The sequence below is a fragment of the Neovison vison genome, chromosome 2 (genome assembly GCF_020171115.1).
Source record: "Neovison vison isolate M4711 chromosome 2, ASM_NN_V1, whole genome shotgun sequence".
Lineage (NCBI taxonomy): Eukaryota > Metazoa > Chordata > Mammalia > Carnivora > Mustelidae > Neogale > Neogale vison.
Window position 1 is genome coordinate 3,800,769 of NC_058092.1, and position 16,158 is coordinate 3,816,926.

The 16,158-nt window shown below is 59.4% G+C and overlaps 1 protein-coding gene across 8 annotated transcripts in view; it reads left to right on the forward strand.

The window, feature by feature from the left end:
- Positions 1–16,158, forward strand: part of KCNAB2 (potassium voltage-gated channel subfamily A regulatory beta subunit 2) — an 80,564-nt gene that overhangs the window by 55,900 nt on the left and 8,506 nt on the right. For 5 of the 8 annotated variants that reach the window (XM_044237006.1, XM_044237005.1, XM_044237004.1 and 2 more), the window contains 6 exons: positions 6,304–6,383; positions 8,932–8,976; positions 11,003–11,047; positions 11,691–11,734; positions 12,843–12,929; positions 13,772–13,816. In XM_044237006.1, coding sequence (XP_044092941.1) covers positions 6,304–6,383; positions 8,932–8,976; positions 11,003–11,047; positions 11,691–11,734; positions 12,843–12,929; positions 13,772–13,816 — 346 coding nt within the window. The remainder of the gene's footprint in view (positions 1–6,303; positions 6,384–8,931; positions 8,977–11,002; positions 11,048–11,690; positions 11,735–12,842; positions 12,930–13,771; positions 13,817–16,158) is intronic. The other 3 variants (XM_044237008.1, XM_044237009.1, XM_044237003.1) reach the window with 1 other exon arrangement.

Genomic DNA, 16,158 nt, shown 5'->3' on the forward strand with positions numbered 1-16,158 from the left:
CCGCGGAGCTGTGCTCACGTCTGCCCTGCTTACTCTCAGGAAGGTTGCATTTAAAAATTAATAAGTGCACTCATCTGAGACCTCGTTTGCTGTGATTGCCCAGTCAAGTTTCCAAAGGAAAAGCTTTGCTTCTGTCAAAATCTAAATGTATTTCATTTGCGCTTTTATCCCTTTTTCCTTGATGACAGCGGCCGGCTGCAGAGCGCCTTGCCTTTGTTTTGAGGCTCTAGCTCTGGACGGTCTCAGGGGAAAGGAGTTTTTGAGGTTCAGGAAATTGCTTTGCCTTTAGCCACCGGATTAATGGCAAGCACTTAGCATAGAAGGTCAGAGCCCCAGAGCCCGTGTGGTTCACCCAAAATCACTACGTCTGAATCATCTCTTCCCCTTTTGCTGGGGTGGGGGGTGGTGGTGTGTGACTTCATTTCCAAATGGCATTCGCTACCCCGTGTGTGATGTCCTTGTGAGAAAGATCCAGAGAAGTGACTGGGTGGTAAGCGTCCAGCTTAGGCGATTTTTGTCCGCACCCAAAGAGTATTGATGAACGACCGAGCGGCCGCCCTGCTGGCTCCGGTCTCTGCCCCGTCTCCATCACATAGACAGTGACTCGTATGAAGATACTAGAAGTCATTTCTTGATGACACAAAGCTAGGAGGACAGCAGCTACAATACATGACAGATTCGGGGTTCTCAGAGGTCCTGGCAGGTGAAAAGGATTGAGCGAAGGAGCAAGCAGAATTTTCGCATTAAATCCTACAGTTAGTGTCCAAAAAAATCAATACGTCAGGGAGGAGGGGCCCACCTTGCCACGGTTCAGATGAAGAATGGGCACGTCTTTTTCCTGAGCTGGCTGCCTGCCCGTTCCAAGCCAGCGGGGTTGGAACCACAAGGGAATCAAGGGCCATCCTGAGCTACAGAGGAACATGTGTGCTGACCTACACTGGGGAGACCACAAGCCCCCCGGGTGTCCCCAGTGGGTGCACCACTGGGAGCGCCATGTTCCTTGCTAAGCCCATGTCCAGAGGAAGGTGGGTGGCCTGCTAAGGAACCCAGAAACACAGTCCCAGTTTTAGAGCAAGACACCGCGATGCCAGGGAGACGCAGAAATGAGGACTGGGTAGATTTTATGTGGCCAAGGAGGAGGGTCCCGTGGCAGGACCCTGCAGATGTCCGTGAGCAGCAACCCACAGGCCAAATCTGGCCCCCAGCTGAGTTTTTTTCTTTTGTGTTTTTTGTTTTTTACTTTTAATCAAATATATGAGACATAAAATTGGCTATTTTCACCATTTTCATTGTGGTTAAAATATGTGTAACATTAAATTTACCATATTAATCGTTTTTAAGTGTAAAATTCCATGGTTATTAAGTACATTCTCTTTGCTGGGCAACCATCACCATGGTCTGCCTCCGCAAGTTTTCATCACCGCAAACAGAACTGCAACCGTGAGAGACGAGCTCCCCAGCCCCTGGTAACCTCTACTCCACTCTCTGCCTCTATGAATTCCACAACCCATTTTTTATAAATAAAGTTTTATTGGCAGGCAGCCACGCCCATTCATTTGCATACAGTCTGGGGCCACTTTCCCGTTAGTTGCTGCAGAGACTGTCCGGCCTGCAGAGATGAAAGCGTGTTCTCTCGGGTCCTTCACAGAGAAAGTCTGCCGTTGCCTGTCCTCTGTCTGCAAATGTCTGTGGGGCTGTGGCCTTGGGGACAGAGTCCGTGGGGGCCGGGCAGAGCAGAGCCAGCCCTCAGAGGAAGCAGATGGTGTTAGCAAACCTCTAATTTTGTAGCCAAGGGTGGGAGCTGGCCTGGTCAGAGTCAGGTTTCCAAGTTCTAGTCCAATGCCCTTTCTGTGACCTCACATGGCAGCTCAAGAAAAAAAACTCCTTCTCGGACCATGTGCTCAGAACAGCCTGGGCATCGGGAATCTAACAAGGGTGGTAGTTACAAACTTGACATTTACTGTGACACTCGACCCTGTATCAACCCAGGGAGGCAGGTGCCGTTACCCTATTTGGAGGAATTAGAGCCCCAGAGATGAAGCAGGTGCCTGCGGTCTTACCTGGAGACTCGTGATCGGGGAATGGCACCCGGCGCCTGCCTCAGAGCCCACGGCCAGCTCCCAGCTCCGAGGCGGGATGGCTTCCCCTGGCCCCCAAGGAAGAGGCCCGCATGTCTCCTGAAGTCCCTCCTGCCTTTAGTTTCGGGGACGCTAACTCTGATGTTGGAAAAATCCGGATAGTCTCAATATAAAGGCTCCGTCCCCTAAAGCAGGACTCATCCACAGAGCGTAAGTCTCCGGGACTCACGTCTTACAGAATGACATGGGGACAGACCCAGGAGCCAGCGTGTGGCAAACAGCACCAACACTGGTCTGTATGTGAGAGCCACAGTCTTACAGGGAAAAAGTATATATTCACGTAGGAACATCTGCAAGAGAGGGCACCTGGGCGCTTCAGTCAGATGAGGATCCGACCCTTGATTTGGGCTCCGTCCCAATCTCAGGGTCGAGAGATCGAGCCCCACGTCGGGCTCTGTTCTCAGCCAGGAGTCTGCTTGAGATTCTGTCCCTCCCTCTGCCCCGCCTCACGCGCGTGCGTGCACACACTCTCTCTCCACGCCCTGCCTCTAAAATAAATAAATAAACCTTTAAAGAAGAGCGTGGGAGAGGAGGGATACAAAATCAGAGCAGGACAGTAAAATAAAATCACAGCCTGGAAAATCCCCTCCCTCTCTCTTTTCTCACTGGCCTGGTGTCGTTGGGGTGTCGTTGGTGTTGCCATCTTTCTGGCTCAGCGACAGGTGACATGGGGATGGGGATCCTCTACCCCCAACCTGCTGATCTTCCCGGCCTGGCCGGCCTCGCAGCATCGGCCCGTGGAGGCAGCCAAGGACAGTGTCCGCTCGGCTCACACCTGCTCAGCCCCTGCCGAGTGCCGTCTCCCCCCCCCCGCTGTCTCTCTGGAGGGGGGGACAGACAATAAGCACACCTTACCTCCGAGGGCTAGAAGTGTCCAGTGGCTGCATTAGCAAACGACCGCCATCTGTGTGGTTTTAGAACGAGAGACATTTATTTTCTCACAGGCCCAGAGGTCAGAAGTCCAGAGACAGGACCACAGAGCTGAAATCAAGGCGTCAGTAGGGTCGCGCTCCCAGGGGAGACTCTGGAGGAGGAGACTGGCTTCGCCCACGCCCCTCCAGCTTCTGGTGGCCGCCTCGCTCCAGCGTCCGCCTCCCTCCTCTAAGGACACCCGTGGTAGCGTTCAGGGACCACCTGATAATCCAGGATTGTCTCCCACCTTAAGACCCTTCATGGAGGCACATCCACAAAGATCCTTTTTCTACCCAAGAGACCACTCACAGGTTCCAGGAGCCCTTATTTAATCAAACACAGAGAACACGGACACAGAGAAAGGAGGCCCGAGGTGCAGACTCCCGTTTATGCGGGACGGTCAGGGAGGAGGGAGACAAGAGTGAGCCCGTGATGACTCAGAGAGAGAGCATTCCAGGCCAGAGGAGGAGGCCGCAGGAGGAGCCCCAGGCTGAGAGACGGGGGCAGAGGTGAGGGAGCAGATCTGGTGGGGACCTTGGCTTTGATCGTCTGTGACATAGAAGTCACAGTGGAAGTTTGACCTGACTTCACTCAAGAGGCTCACTCTGGCTGCTCCGCGGAGGACGGCAGTCCCCCAAGGATGGGGGGGTCTCCTCAGATTGGAACGTATGCACAAATCCCCTGGAAGGCCAGTTAACATGCAGGTTCTGCTGGGCCAGGCCTGGGGCAGAGCCGGGGACCCGGCATGGCTGGTGCTGGACCGCGGACCACCCTTGGCCCCGTGCAGGGTGCCGGGGGGCAAGGACAGAAGCAGAGAGAGGGGCTACCACAGAAACGCCGCCGAGGGCACTCTGGCTCGGACCACTTGGTGGGGGGCGGGAGGGTCCGACTCTGGGTCAGCTTCCGGAAGTTGCTGGCAGGACTGGCCGAAGGCGCCGATGCTGGAGTAGGAGAAAGACAAGTGAAGGAGGGTGCCGGGTGCTGGACGGGGGCACAGGACGGGGGAGCCCGGCACGCGGCCCTCCTCCGCACACCGCAGCCTCCCTGCCTGCAACTCCCGCTCCTCCGCCTGCGCCCCCCCGACTTCCTGCCGGACAGACCCCTGCCCACCCTCCAGACCCAGCCCCGGAAACGCTCGCACACCCTCCAGCATGCAGGAACCCTGAAGGCACCCCGTTCAGTTCAGCAAGTCACCCCATCACAGAAAGATGCTGGAGGACGCCCCCCAGGCCTTCTAGAAGCAGATGGGCGGGCGCCGGGGGCTGGGGCAGGGAAGAGTGGAAAGCTGGTGTCTCGTGGGGACCAAGCTTCTGTTTGGGAAGGTGGGGGCGTTCTGGAGGCCAGCGCGGGTGAGGGTTGCACAACATGCCTGTCCTTCATGCCACAGAAGGGCACACATAAAAATGGCTAAAAGAGTCCATTTTACGTAGGCATGCCTTACCACACTTTTTAAATTGTATATAATTTTTTTGAGAAAGAACGAAGCAGATCTCTACGAACTAACATGGGTTGGTTTCCGAGATGTAGTGGAACCGGGAAGAGCAAAGCTCAAAACACCTGTAGCGCGTCGCTCTCCGGGTGAGCAAGGCGGGCGCGGGGGGCGAGAGGCAGGGTCTGAACTGTGAGGGTGAAGCCGTGGTGCTGAGTCACCTCTGCTCAGAGCCCTCGCCAGGAGGCAGTGGGCACCCCTACGTCCTCTATATACCCTGGCTAGGGCCCCAGCATGGGGCGCTCTCCCGGCAGAGGTCGGGGGCTCTGTGGGACACATCCCTAAAAAGTCAGGTTGAAGACAGAGATGACCCAGCGAAGGAAGCCGGTGTGCCTGGAGGTTTGGAGGGGAGGGAAGGGGCATCCGGGGAATCAGCTAACTCTGGTGGCAGGCGCGTGCCCCTCGGGCATCGGGCGTCAGCCCCTGCCCGCCAGGATGCAGAGAGACGCAGGGGAAGGGGGGAACTTGCTCCCTGGAGGGTCATGGTTGCACCTAATACATGATTACACTTGAGCTCCACCAGAGCCAACCAGCCCTGTGGATCCAGAAAATTCCTCCACCAATGGCCTTTCTTCTGCCCTGGGCTCTCTGACTCAAATGACAGCCGCTAACTAATGGGGGTGCACCCTGGCCTGCTCGGTATCAGAAATCTTTGGGGTTCATTGCCAGCATTTGAAAAACCGAGAGATTTTTACTGCCCCAAATACCCTGGTCTCTAGCTTCTCTTGAAAAATCACAAGATGTAGCCACGCTGAGCCGCCTTCCCAGGGCCGCAAATGAGCATCAGTGCCCCCCATCCCAGTGTCCCCACAGGCCAGCAGCCTCACTGTCCATACCTGCCTGGCCCAGGGGGCTTCTGAGCTTGGGATGGAGAGAACTTCCGCGACGCCAAACAGGGCTGGTTTTTCGTCCCACCGTTTCTGAGGGCTGTTAAGTGTGACTCACCGGACCTCGGGTAGCTGGGGAGGGAGGCTTGGCGCTCTGAGCTGAGCTTTGAGAAGCGGTGGGGGGAGTTTGCATCTGTGACTCTCTCAAAGGGGCACGATCCAGAGGACAAGCAGTGATCTCTGCCGCATCCTGGAGGGGCTGTTTGTGGCGGGGGGCGCTTGCCCACCCCCCGCCCCCAGCGGCTCGAGCCTCACCCCCACTACCAGGGCGTCATGGCTGGTGGGGCACAAACGCATCCGGGGAACCAGCTAATTCTGGTGGCAGGCGAGTGCCCCTCGGGCATCGGGCGTCAGCCCCTGCCCGCCTGGCTGGAGACGCAGCCAGCTGAGACCAGAGTGCTCGCTGAGCAGGCAGTTTCTACATCTGCAAACAATAATCTTTTCGTCCTGGTATGGCTGCTGGGAAGGAATTGGGGGGCGGGGGGTGCAGCAAACAGCCAGAGGACCCACTCCAGCCATAGCTTTAAGAAAGGATTCGTTCTGCCAAGATCCGTTGCACCTCTGTTGGGGGCTGTGTTCAAGCCAGTATAGGGGCTAAGCTTTGTGGTGACCCAAGAGATGGGGTCCCTGCTCGCAGAAACTCACAGCCCCATGGCTGTTCCTTCATTCATTTTGTCTTCTTTCCTCCCTGTGGGTCCGCTCCTGAGGGCTGCCTCCGTGCCTGTCCCATGGCAGGAGAGGACGAGGGGAGCCCCAGAGGGCACGGCCTGCACACACAGGAGGCACCCCAGGCCACGAGATTATGCCCTGGAGCTCCCCCCACCCCCGGCCTGGCGGGCATGTGCTGCCCACAGCGGCTCTGGTTTTCTCGTTTCAGATGGCAGAGCAGCTAATGACCTTGGCCTATGACAACGGCATCAACCTCTTCGATACCGCAGAAGTCTACGCAGCTGGCAAGTACGTGTCTTTTCTCGTGGGGACGATGCGGCGCGGGCCACAGCTTCCCTGGGAAGAGCCAGTGCTTTGGTCCTTGGTCCCAAGCACCCATAAACGTCCCTCACACTCTGCCTGCTTTTTTAAACTCAGAATGGTCTTAGAAGGTGTTGTTTTCCTGGGGCCAAAATTACAGGACGCTTGGACACTGGCCACTCGCTAAACTCCCCATGTGTCCAAGCCCTGAGATGACCACAGTCCCTCTGGTGCCTCAGATGCCAGGCTGGGCATGAGCCAGACCAGGCTGCGGTCCCGGGCTCTCCTGCAGCCAGCCCCGCGAGTCTGACATACTCATGTGCTAATGGTACCGTGAGGCCTCTCGAGCTGCGGAGAGCAGAGTCTGGCCAGCCCAGCCCTGCAGGAAGCACTCCCACCTTGGCAGTGAACTTCCCTCCTCAATTATGTAAAAGCCCTCTTCAGCCAAGGCTGCTGGCTCCGATGTTAAAGACTACGGTAATCAAATCATCCACTCTCCTGCATCGGGTTTCCAAAAGTCAGCTTTTGTTTGTGAAGTCATTTGTTGGCTCTCTGTTCACTCTCCCTCCGGCCCCTCCTGCCTGGGCCGAGCCAAGTTCCCATCAGCCGGCTTGGCTGCAGCCCGGCTGGCTGTGCTTGGTGGCCCCGGGGCTAGCACCTGCCTCGAAGGCTCTGGGTCATTACCCGCAGCCTGCGATGGGCCCAGAGCCCTGAGAATGGGAAGCCAGCTGGACCTTCTCTCCAGTCCCAACCCAGGGTCTGAGGACCTAACGGCTCTGGGGACCTCCTCAGGGAGCCCCAAGATCTCCTCCAGCCCCCCTCGGCAGCCCTCAGCCCCTCCGGATGCCCCGGCCCCTCCCCAGTGCTGCATCCTGGCGGCTCTTCCCGGGACAGTGAAATGCTTTCCAGACAGATGAACTAAAGCCAGAGGATCAGAGGTAGAACAGCGCTGCCAAGCGCACGGGCGCTCCCCGGGCTCTGCACCCCAGCCCGTGTGCCGGCCCTGCTGCCCGTGAGAGCGTGCAGGAAGCCACTCCGTGCCACCGCCTCTGGCCCCCAAGGGCCCAGCCCATGCGCACCGGCCCCACACACCCCACACTCTCTGTGTCCCCGTCGTCACTGCCCCCTGATTCACTGGACACCCTGGGCTGGCTTGTCAGCCATAGGCAGCCTCGGGGCACCCACCGCCGAGGACTCCGAGAGCGGCTTCCCGGGGGTGGGGGTGCCCCTGGTGCCCACAGCCCTCATCCTGCCCTCCACTCCTTCTGGGGCTCCAGCGGCTCCTTCTCAGGCCAGCCCGGAGCTGGACCGGCTACCCACCACCAGCCATGCCTCGGTGCCAGCAGGCAGCCACGGAGGAGGCTGGGCACTGCACCCCAAAGGACGGGCAGGAAGGCTCTGGGCAGGGGGCTGTCGGGCAGCTCCAGGAGCCGGGGGGCCGGGCGCTGTGCCTCTTGCTCCCCCAAGTGCCTAGTGCACATTCTGCTGAGCCCCCTGCTGCCAGCGCTAGCACTAATCCGGGCACTTAGCAGAGAGCCACGGGTTCCTGGGCCCCGCTCCTCCCCCGGCAGATGTCAGGCTCACCAGATTTCAGGGCCACGGGAATTCCTGGCCACAAGCCACGGGCTGTGATTAGCGGCTCGCCTCCAGCTCCCATCACCCCCGGGACCACCACTGGCTTTTCTCCCTTCCTCCCTTTCTGATCTGTTTGTCCCACAAACGAGGGACCGAGGAATCACAGGAAGAGGCCAAGGGCTGAGTGAATTTCTGCACATCTTGACCACAGACGAAGAGCGCTCACAATGCAAGCCGAACAGCTTGCAAATTCGAGCCCATTAGTCCTGACCGCGTGACTCAGGCACTTCCCCGACGGGGATGTAGCGCTGGGTGCGGATCGTTCTCCGTCTGTTGCTTTTGCTCAGAGACATTGTGCTACGAGCAGAAAGTTCTTCAGAGTTAATCCAGCCCCGCAGTGCCAAGCAGGGCTGGGGCAGCCGCCACCCCGCGACCCCACAACCCCGCGAGCCCCAGCCTGGGGCAGGGCCAGAGCGACGCCGGAAAGAACGGAGAGCAGGCAGTGTGGCATCTGTCCCTCTGTTGTCCAAAAGCAAGACACGAGAGAGACGCGTGTGCCCACACACGTGAATGCACCACACGCGTACGCACGCACCCACGCACGCTCTACAGGAAATTCAGCCCCTGGCCCCGAACACTTGGGAATGGGATGGCGCTGACCTTGCCAAGCAGGACATCAGCTCCTTCCTTCTCTGAAGAGCGGGAGCCACCTCCGCTCAGACAGGCGCCCGAAGGGTCACCGCCCGCGGCCACCTTCGTGGGGAACGACAACCTCCTGCAGGCTCTGTCCTCTTTCTGGAGTGAACTGCCCAAGCCAAGAGGAGCCTTGTTAGCAGCCTGGCCCTCCGGCCTCGGTGGCATCCTCACGGAGGGGACCACGTGGCCGGTTGTCACGGTGGGGCGAGGTTGAATGTCTCTGCCACGCTCTAATGAAGTCCCCATGTCTCGGTCTCTCTTGCAGGGCCGAAGTGGTATTAGGAAACATCATCAAGAAGAAGGGATGGAGGTAATTACCCTGTTCTGTCTGGGACCGTGTCTGGGGTGCACACAGGGAAAAGCCCAAAGGAGGCCGGTGGGAGGGAAAGGGGCACAGCGAGGGGCAGATGCACACCGGGTCCTGCGCGAGCGTCGGCTCGGGTCCCGGGGCCGTTCTTGCCTCTTTGGCACCAGGGGGCTCAGGGCTGCCCTCAGTGACCCTTGGGCAGCCGGCCAGTCCTTCTAAAGTCTGGAAGTGTCAGGATTTTTCTCACCAGGAAGGGGAGAATGTTCCAGAAAGGAGGCAGCCCTGTGCTCCCTCTGCAGGGAGAGCGTAGTCGCACCGTGTGGGGCTGTGGTGAGGTGGGAAGCTTCTGCCGGCTCCGTCAGTGGGGTGCCGCACGGAGTTCTGCAAGACCAGAGGAGTCTGTGCTGGAGAGGGAAGTCGAGCGGAGGCCCTTGTGCCCTGCCCCCCCCCCACTCCGCCCTGCTCTGCCCGCTCCGCCTCTGCCCTCCACCTCTGGTCCAGCAGGGATCCAGAGGGCCAGGGTCCCAGGCCGCACACTGACATGTGTTCAGCCAAAAGAAATGAGGACTTCCCGGGTGGCCTGGGGGAAGCAGAGGGTACAGCTGCTGAACAGAGGGACAGTCCTTCTCTGGGCTTGGAATCTACGCCTTCTCACTGTCCCTGCCTGGAGAGGGACCACGTCTGAGGTCTCTGGCAGGGCTGTCCTAGGGCTCAGGGACCCGAGTCTGTAAGACACCAGCTCAAGGCTGGACATCACGCTCACCTGGGGAGGGGCAGCCCCCTGACTGGTCACCACAGCCCCTCACCACGTCCCCCCACCGGCCCCCAAGCCGCTCAGAAGCCTGAGGTCCCTGGTCAGGCAGGATTCCCACCCACCTTGGGACAGATTTTGCTGGCACTTGCCCGTACTTTGGGACCCCCTGGGGCCCACGTGTCTTTATTTTCAGGGACAACAGAGGCGTTGTAAAGCTGGGCCCGTCCCCCGCCCTCAGCCCCTGGGCACAGATGACTGACACCCCTCTTCTTGCCCCAGCAAAGTACTTTGTTTCTTCTCGGCTCTAATTCATCACAGAACAAATTCCTCCCGACTCCCTAACTAACGGCAATGGCACATGGTACTGAATGCCCCGATTCTGTCTTGGGGAGCACACAGGGAGACACGCGTTAGGTCGCGAGCCCCCACCCCCACCCCCACCACCTGCAGCTGCAGCTCAAGGGGAACACAGCTTCAGAGCAGCCCCCCGCCCTCGCGGGAGGAAAACACATTGGCACCCCCCTCTTTGGGAAGGATCTCGACCACCTGGGGCCTGGAGGGGCCATCATTGTGGCCTCCCACTGCACCAGGACCAGACAGGTGTCTCCACTTGGCTCCCGAGGGTTTCCTGCGGGAGACCCGAATCCATCCGGTCCATCACCCAGACCCCGACTCCCTCTCACCCAGCAGTCCTTCCCTCAGGGGCCCCCTCCAAGGCTGTGTCACACAGTGCTTTCTGGAAGCCTGTCTTTGACCTGTGGGGGGACAACCAGACTGCTCGGGCCCCTCACTGCTCCTTCCATCCTCACCAGAGCCCCTCCGACCATCTGTCTGTCCGTCCGTCCCCTCTGTCCGCAGCAGCCCCTCCCCCTGACGTCCTGGCAGTGCGCTGCCTGCACCTGCTTTTTCTCAGACAAAACCCACTGGAGCCGGGGGCCGGGGCGGCAGGGGCTTCCGTCCCCCAGGCCAGGTCCGTCTGCGCCTCCCCTGGTGCATCTCCCGCTGGGGCTCCCCTGCGCCAGACCCCACCCTCTCCTGGCCCCCACTGCCGGACTCTGGGTTCCACGGTGAGTTAGTTGCATCCGTGGCTTGTCTCGGGGCTCGACAGGGAGCCCCAGGACCCTGGACTCGCACACCCCAAACGTGGAACGATTGAGAGGTAGCTGCGTCCCACCCCGAGCTCCCAGAGGAGGAGGGTGCCCCAGAGCCTCCCAACGCTGCTGGCACCCCCACCGCGGCCGCGCCCGGTAACGCCCTTTGTCTTCTGTTCCGCAGACGGTCCAGCCTGGTCATCACCACCAAGATCTTCTGGGGAGGAAAGTAGGTGCCGCGGCAGGCGATGCTCTGGGCTGGGGTCAGGATTTGGGGGGCTCCTGGGGGCGAGTGTGCAGCCGCCTCCCCTGGCTGGTGCGGGTCCCTATTGAGCCCACCTTCCAGAAAAGCAGCTTTGGCTGAGTTGCCTTTTACTCAGATCTTGTTTGTTATTTTTACTTTTGTGGTTTGCTGTTTTTTCTGATGACAAAGGTAACATCCTAAAAATTCTGGAAAACACAGGAAATTCACGACCTGTCTAAACTCTTCCACCCTCCCTGACCACACACCACCCCTGCCAGTCTCCGGGGGCTGGCCCCACATTCTCTCTAGGGCTGGACAGAATCGGCTTCATAGGAATTCTAAATGGACCTGATTCTTAATTAAAAAAAAACAAAAAAAAATCCAAGGGAAACAGAAGGACAAATTGAATCACCTCCTCCTCCCCCCTGCGGCGACCCTGTGCCCCGACAGCCAGGCAGCCCCGGCCCTTCTCCCAGCCCGCGCGAGCACATCCTTTGGCTTATCCCCCAAGTGGAATCAGACTGCACGTGGCATGCACTGACCTACTTTTTTTTGCCTAACATTGCATCATAAACATTTTCCCCAAAACCGCTTGCAACATCACACACGCTGTTGTCCTGTTTTTCAGAGCAGAGACGGAGAGAGGCCTTTCCAGGAAGCACATCATAGAAGGTGAGGGGGGTGGCGCTCTGGCCCCCCACGGCTCCCCCACACCCCCGGCATCCTCCTGCAGGTGCACGAGTGAAGAAAGCCAGGTGTCCCCACCCCACCACCAATGCACCCCGTGCTCGGGGGCCGACCCTCTCCTTCTACCCAGGCTCCGCAGCACGAGAGCAGGATCCCAGGCGCCCTCAGATGGGCAGTGATGTCTTGGAGAAGACAAGACAGGCCTGGGTTGCCAGCGGGGCTGGGCCCTGTGCTGACTGGGGATCCTGAGCCGGGGACCTCGCTTCCCCAAGCCCCTGTGGCAACATCTGTAGAATGGGTGTGGGGAGAGTGCCCACCTCTGGGGTTTTGGAGAATTGGGAGGAACCCAGGAGGGGCATGTCCAACAGAGCCCGGTGCTCTGAACACAGGACTGTTGAGAGAGTAGAGATGGGGGGGTCCGGCATGCTGTGTGGCTGATCCTGTGATTATACTGTCTTCGTGCTTTTCCCATCTGTGCTCATGTTCATCAAGGTAATACACTCCCTCCTCTAAAAATCAAATGATAAGGGACGCCTGAGGGGCTCAGTCGGTTGGGCGTCTGCCTTCGGCTCAGGTCACCATCCCAGGATCCTGGGATCGAGTCCCACATCCGGCTCCCTGCTCAGCGGGGAGCTTGCTTCTCCCTCTGCCCCTCCCCCTGCTCATGCTCTCTCTGGCTTTCTCTCTCTCAAATAAATAAGTTCTTTTTAAAAAAAAATTCAATGATGAGGAGGCTGTGCTCCCCACCCCCAGCCCCAGGCCGAGACTCTGCAGCCCTGTTTTGCCCTGTGGCTAAGGGCTCACTGGTGCGGGGACACAGGCGCAGCTTCCCCTCCTGGTGGGATGACCCAGCCCTCCCTGTCACCCCATGGGCCACCTGGGGGCCTGGAAGGCCACCCCTTCATTCAGTCACAGAGCATTTGGCCGACAGACCCGACCACCACCAGCTTTGGGGCCCCCTTTAGTCCTGGCTTTTTTCCCGCTCAGGTGGGGCACATCAGGTGTCCCCACACAGTCCGACAGCTCCCGGCGCCACGGGCCTCGTCTCCCTCCTCCTGCTGACGGTGATGGTCCCCTCTGTCCCCTCCCCCAGGTCTGAAGGCCTCCCTGGAGCGGCTGCAGTTGGAGTACGTGGACGTGGTGTTTGCCAACCGCCCAGACCCCAACACGCCCATGGAAGGTAGGTTCTCTCCGACGGCTGCTTCCGCCGGGCCCTGCGGGGCACCCCGGCTGCTGGTCCCAGGCAGCTGGTGGGGGCAGGCGGGGGCGGGGTGAGCGCAGCCGAGGTGGTGGGGGTGCCGAGGGGGGCCCTCACTGGCCAGAGGTGCGCCATGGTGCCTCCAGGCTCACGCCCGCCCCGTCCTGGCTTTGGGTCCTGGCTTTGGGTCCGCGCCTGCTCCCCGCGCCCCCGCCTGGGTTTGGAACTGTGTGCAATGTTCTCTTCTCTCAGCTGTTCATATTCTGCAGCTAAACGAAGTCACGAGATGACGGCTCTTCGCAACCGCTGTTTCCTTTCAGTCACATCCCCGTCCCGCGGGGTCTTTCGCTCTGGGGGATAAATTGTTACTTAGAGGAGGAAAAAAAAAATGTGCCGCGCTTGGAAAAGCAGTTTGGATTTCTTTGGCCCTTATTTATTCTTCCCACTCCCGCCATCTCCGCAGCCCCCCATATCCCCCCCCCGTCCCCCCCACCCCACTTCCTGCTTCAGACTCATTTGTGCTTTGCTGCTTCAGGGATTTGGAAAATTAGGTTGTGTTCACGTTATCTCTCCTTCATCTGTGTCTCTATGTATACCGCGCACGCGTGCGTGTATATATACGTGTGTGCCGTGCGTGGGTTGGTTTGGTGTGCTGTGTGGGCTTTGGTTCTTGGGGGGTTTGTTCTGTTTTGTTTTGTTTTTGACGAAACAAGTACTCCGTGAAGGAGACTTGTGCTTCCCTCGCCTGCCCTCTGTCATACCGCGTCTCTCCGTGTTCCCACAGCTATAAACTCTGGTCTCTCTAAATCTTTCTTTATCACCAGGGGACCCATTTAGTTCCTCCAAGTCAAGGACATTCATCATAGAAGGTACACAGTGCCCTTAGCCTGACTATTGACTCCGTGTCCGACCTGCATTTTATGAGATGGTGGTTTTATTTACGCCACTCTCTTGCCCCCCAAGACAAACTTCTCCATAAAATGCATAAAGGAAAAATAAGTGCCCTATGAGAACATCTTGCAAGTGAAGGAAAAGCAAAGCGGTGTGGAGCCCCTGCCCCCGCCCCTGCCCCTGCCTGGCCCGCCTGTCATTTCATTCCTCCCCTGCCCCCCCACCCCCATGCATGACCCGTGCCCACCCGCCCCACCCCCGCCTTGCACTGCCGTGATCCTCGGGGTGGTGGGGGGGGCGGCTGTCTGTCTGCCAGGGCTCCTCTTGATTTGGGGATGCTGTGATCGGCGCCTGAAACCTTGACCCTGGATGGTCTGGGAGAGGGTTGGAGAGACCAGGGGCCCACAGGAGCAAACATCAGGGGCCCCGGAACATGTGGCTTCCAACAAGTCTTAACTTCATGGGGCACATTTGCTAAGCTCCAGCCTCAAGCAGAAGCAAAGCCCACCAGGAGCAGGCTGTCCCGTCACAGCGTGCCGTCTCCACCGCGAGCGTCGTGGCCGCGCGTGAGCCACCGGCCGCTCCCCCGCCCTCGCCGTGCAGCCCGAGCCCTCCATCAAAACGGAGTCCTTTCTTTCCTTGAACCATACCTCTGCGAGCTGCCCAAACTCTGAGACCTGGAGCAGCCCCTGGCCATGCCCGGTCTCTGCCCGCCCCGAAGCTGAGGGCCTGCCCAGGACCCCACACCAAGGGCAGGCCATGGTCTTCCCGGGAGCCAGGCTTCGGCCCGCAGTGGACGGGCTCCTGCCTGCCAACTGGCACTGCCACCTGACCCCTCCCATGTATTATTTGTGACGAGACAGTAGGTACTATGGGTTCTGACAGCAGCCGGATGGACTCGGTCCCGCTTCTGTTCAACGGCATTAAATATTGAGGGGAAGACTGTTGTCCCTAGTTCTCCCTGTTCCTGGGGCCGCCGACATGGGCGCCGCAGCAGCTCAGAGTGCCATGCTTCTGGGTGTGGGCTGCACCCCCGCCAGCCGCTGCCCCGGGACCCCTTCTCTCTCAGGCCAGCCGCCAGCTCTCGCAGGCTCCTGCCCTGGTAGCCGGTCCCCCCAGGCCCTCGGGGGACTCCTATCTCTGCACGGAAGGGGCGGTGCAGGAGAGAGCCATGCTCCCGGGACGGAGAGGCAGCCGGGCTAGTGGACAGGGGAGTCCCCCACTTCCCTCTCAGGCATGTAGGCCCAAGCCTTGGCTGGAGAGATCCATGTGATGCTGGTTGGTCACCAGGGTCCCCTCAGGGTGTGCCTAAATAGCGTGACAAGGACAGCCAGCCGGGAGCCTGGGATGTGGGCGGATCCCTTCCTGGGGCCCCCAAGCCTTCTGACGGGGCGGGTCTCCTTCACATTGGGTGGTGTTGGCATTCAAACCCCCGCAGCCTGTTGGCGGTCCCCGGGGGTCAGGGCGGGTGTCCAGGCTTTCCTGCCAGCCCTCCTCCTGAGGAGAGGCAGAGAGGAGCCCAGTCCCTGATCTTGGAAGGAAGGCGAGGGCAGGCAGGCCTGGAAGCTGACGTGTGACTTTTCAGGGGTCCTGGGTGAACCCCTGACACCAGCATCCCAGAAGCCCCGGCTATCTTAGCTCTCTACTGAAAGAGGGGCCCTTGGCCAAAGGGGCGCCCAAGGACCCAGGATGGGTGGGAAGTGACACCCCAAAACAGGGGCAGCTCTCAGCAGGAGAAAGGGCCGGTGCCACTCGGTGGGGGAGCCTTGGGAACAAAGCCTGCCTTCTCCTTCCTTCCTTGGGCTCTCCCACGCCCTGCTGTCTCGGGGACCCCAGCCCCCACCTCCATCTCAGCAGCAGAGGAGGAGCCGGCCACCTGGGGAGAGATTGGACTTCCAGGGGTCAAGGTTGCTGCTTCGTTTCTGGACACACTTGTTCTTCAGCCCTACTTCCCGCCCTGCCCTTGGCCGTGGGACTTGCAAGCACTGTATGGGTCAGTGAGGGATCTGACGACTAGCCCTTCCCCCTGCAAAGCTGCGAGACAGTTCGAAATTTTTCAGCAGGAGGCCAAGTCTGTTTTAAAAACCACAACGTCCCCGTGGACGGAAACCGCCTGGCGTGGGAGTGGTGGGAAGGCTGTCATCGGCAGATTTTTATTTCTCAAAAACTTTTCTGAGTACTGGGAAGAATCGATCGTGTCGCGGGGATGAGGCTCCCTTGCCTGACACCGGGCAGGTCTGAGAACCGGGGTGGATACAAACAGGGCTTTCCGTGCCTACTTCCGGCTCTGGGGGACACAAGGGGAGCTCACCTCCACAGC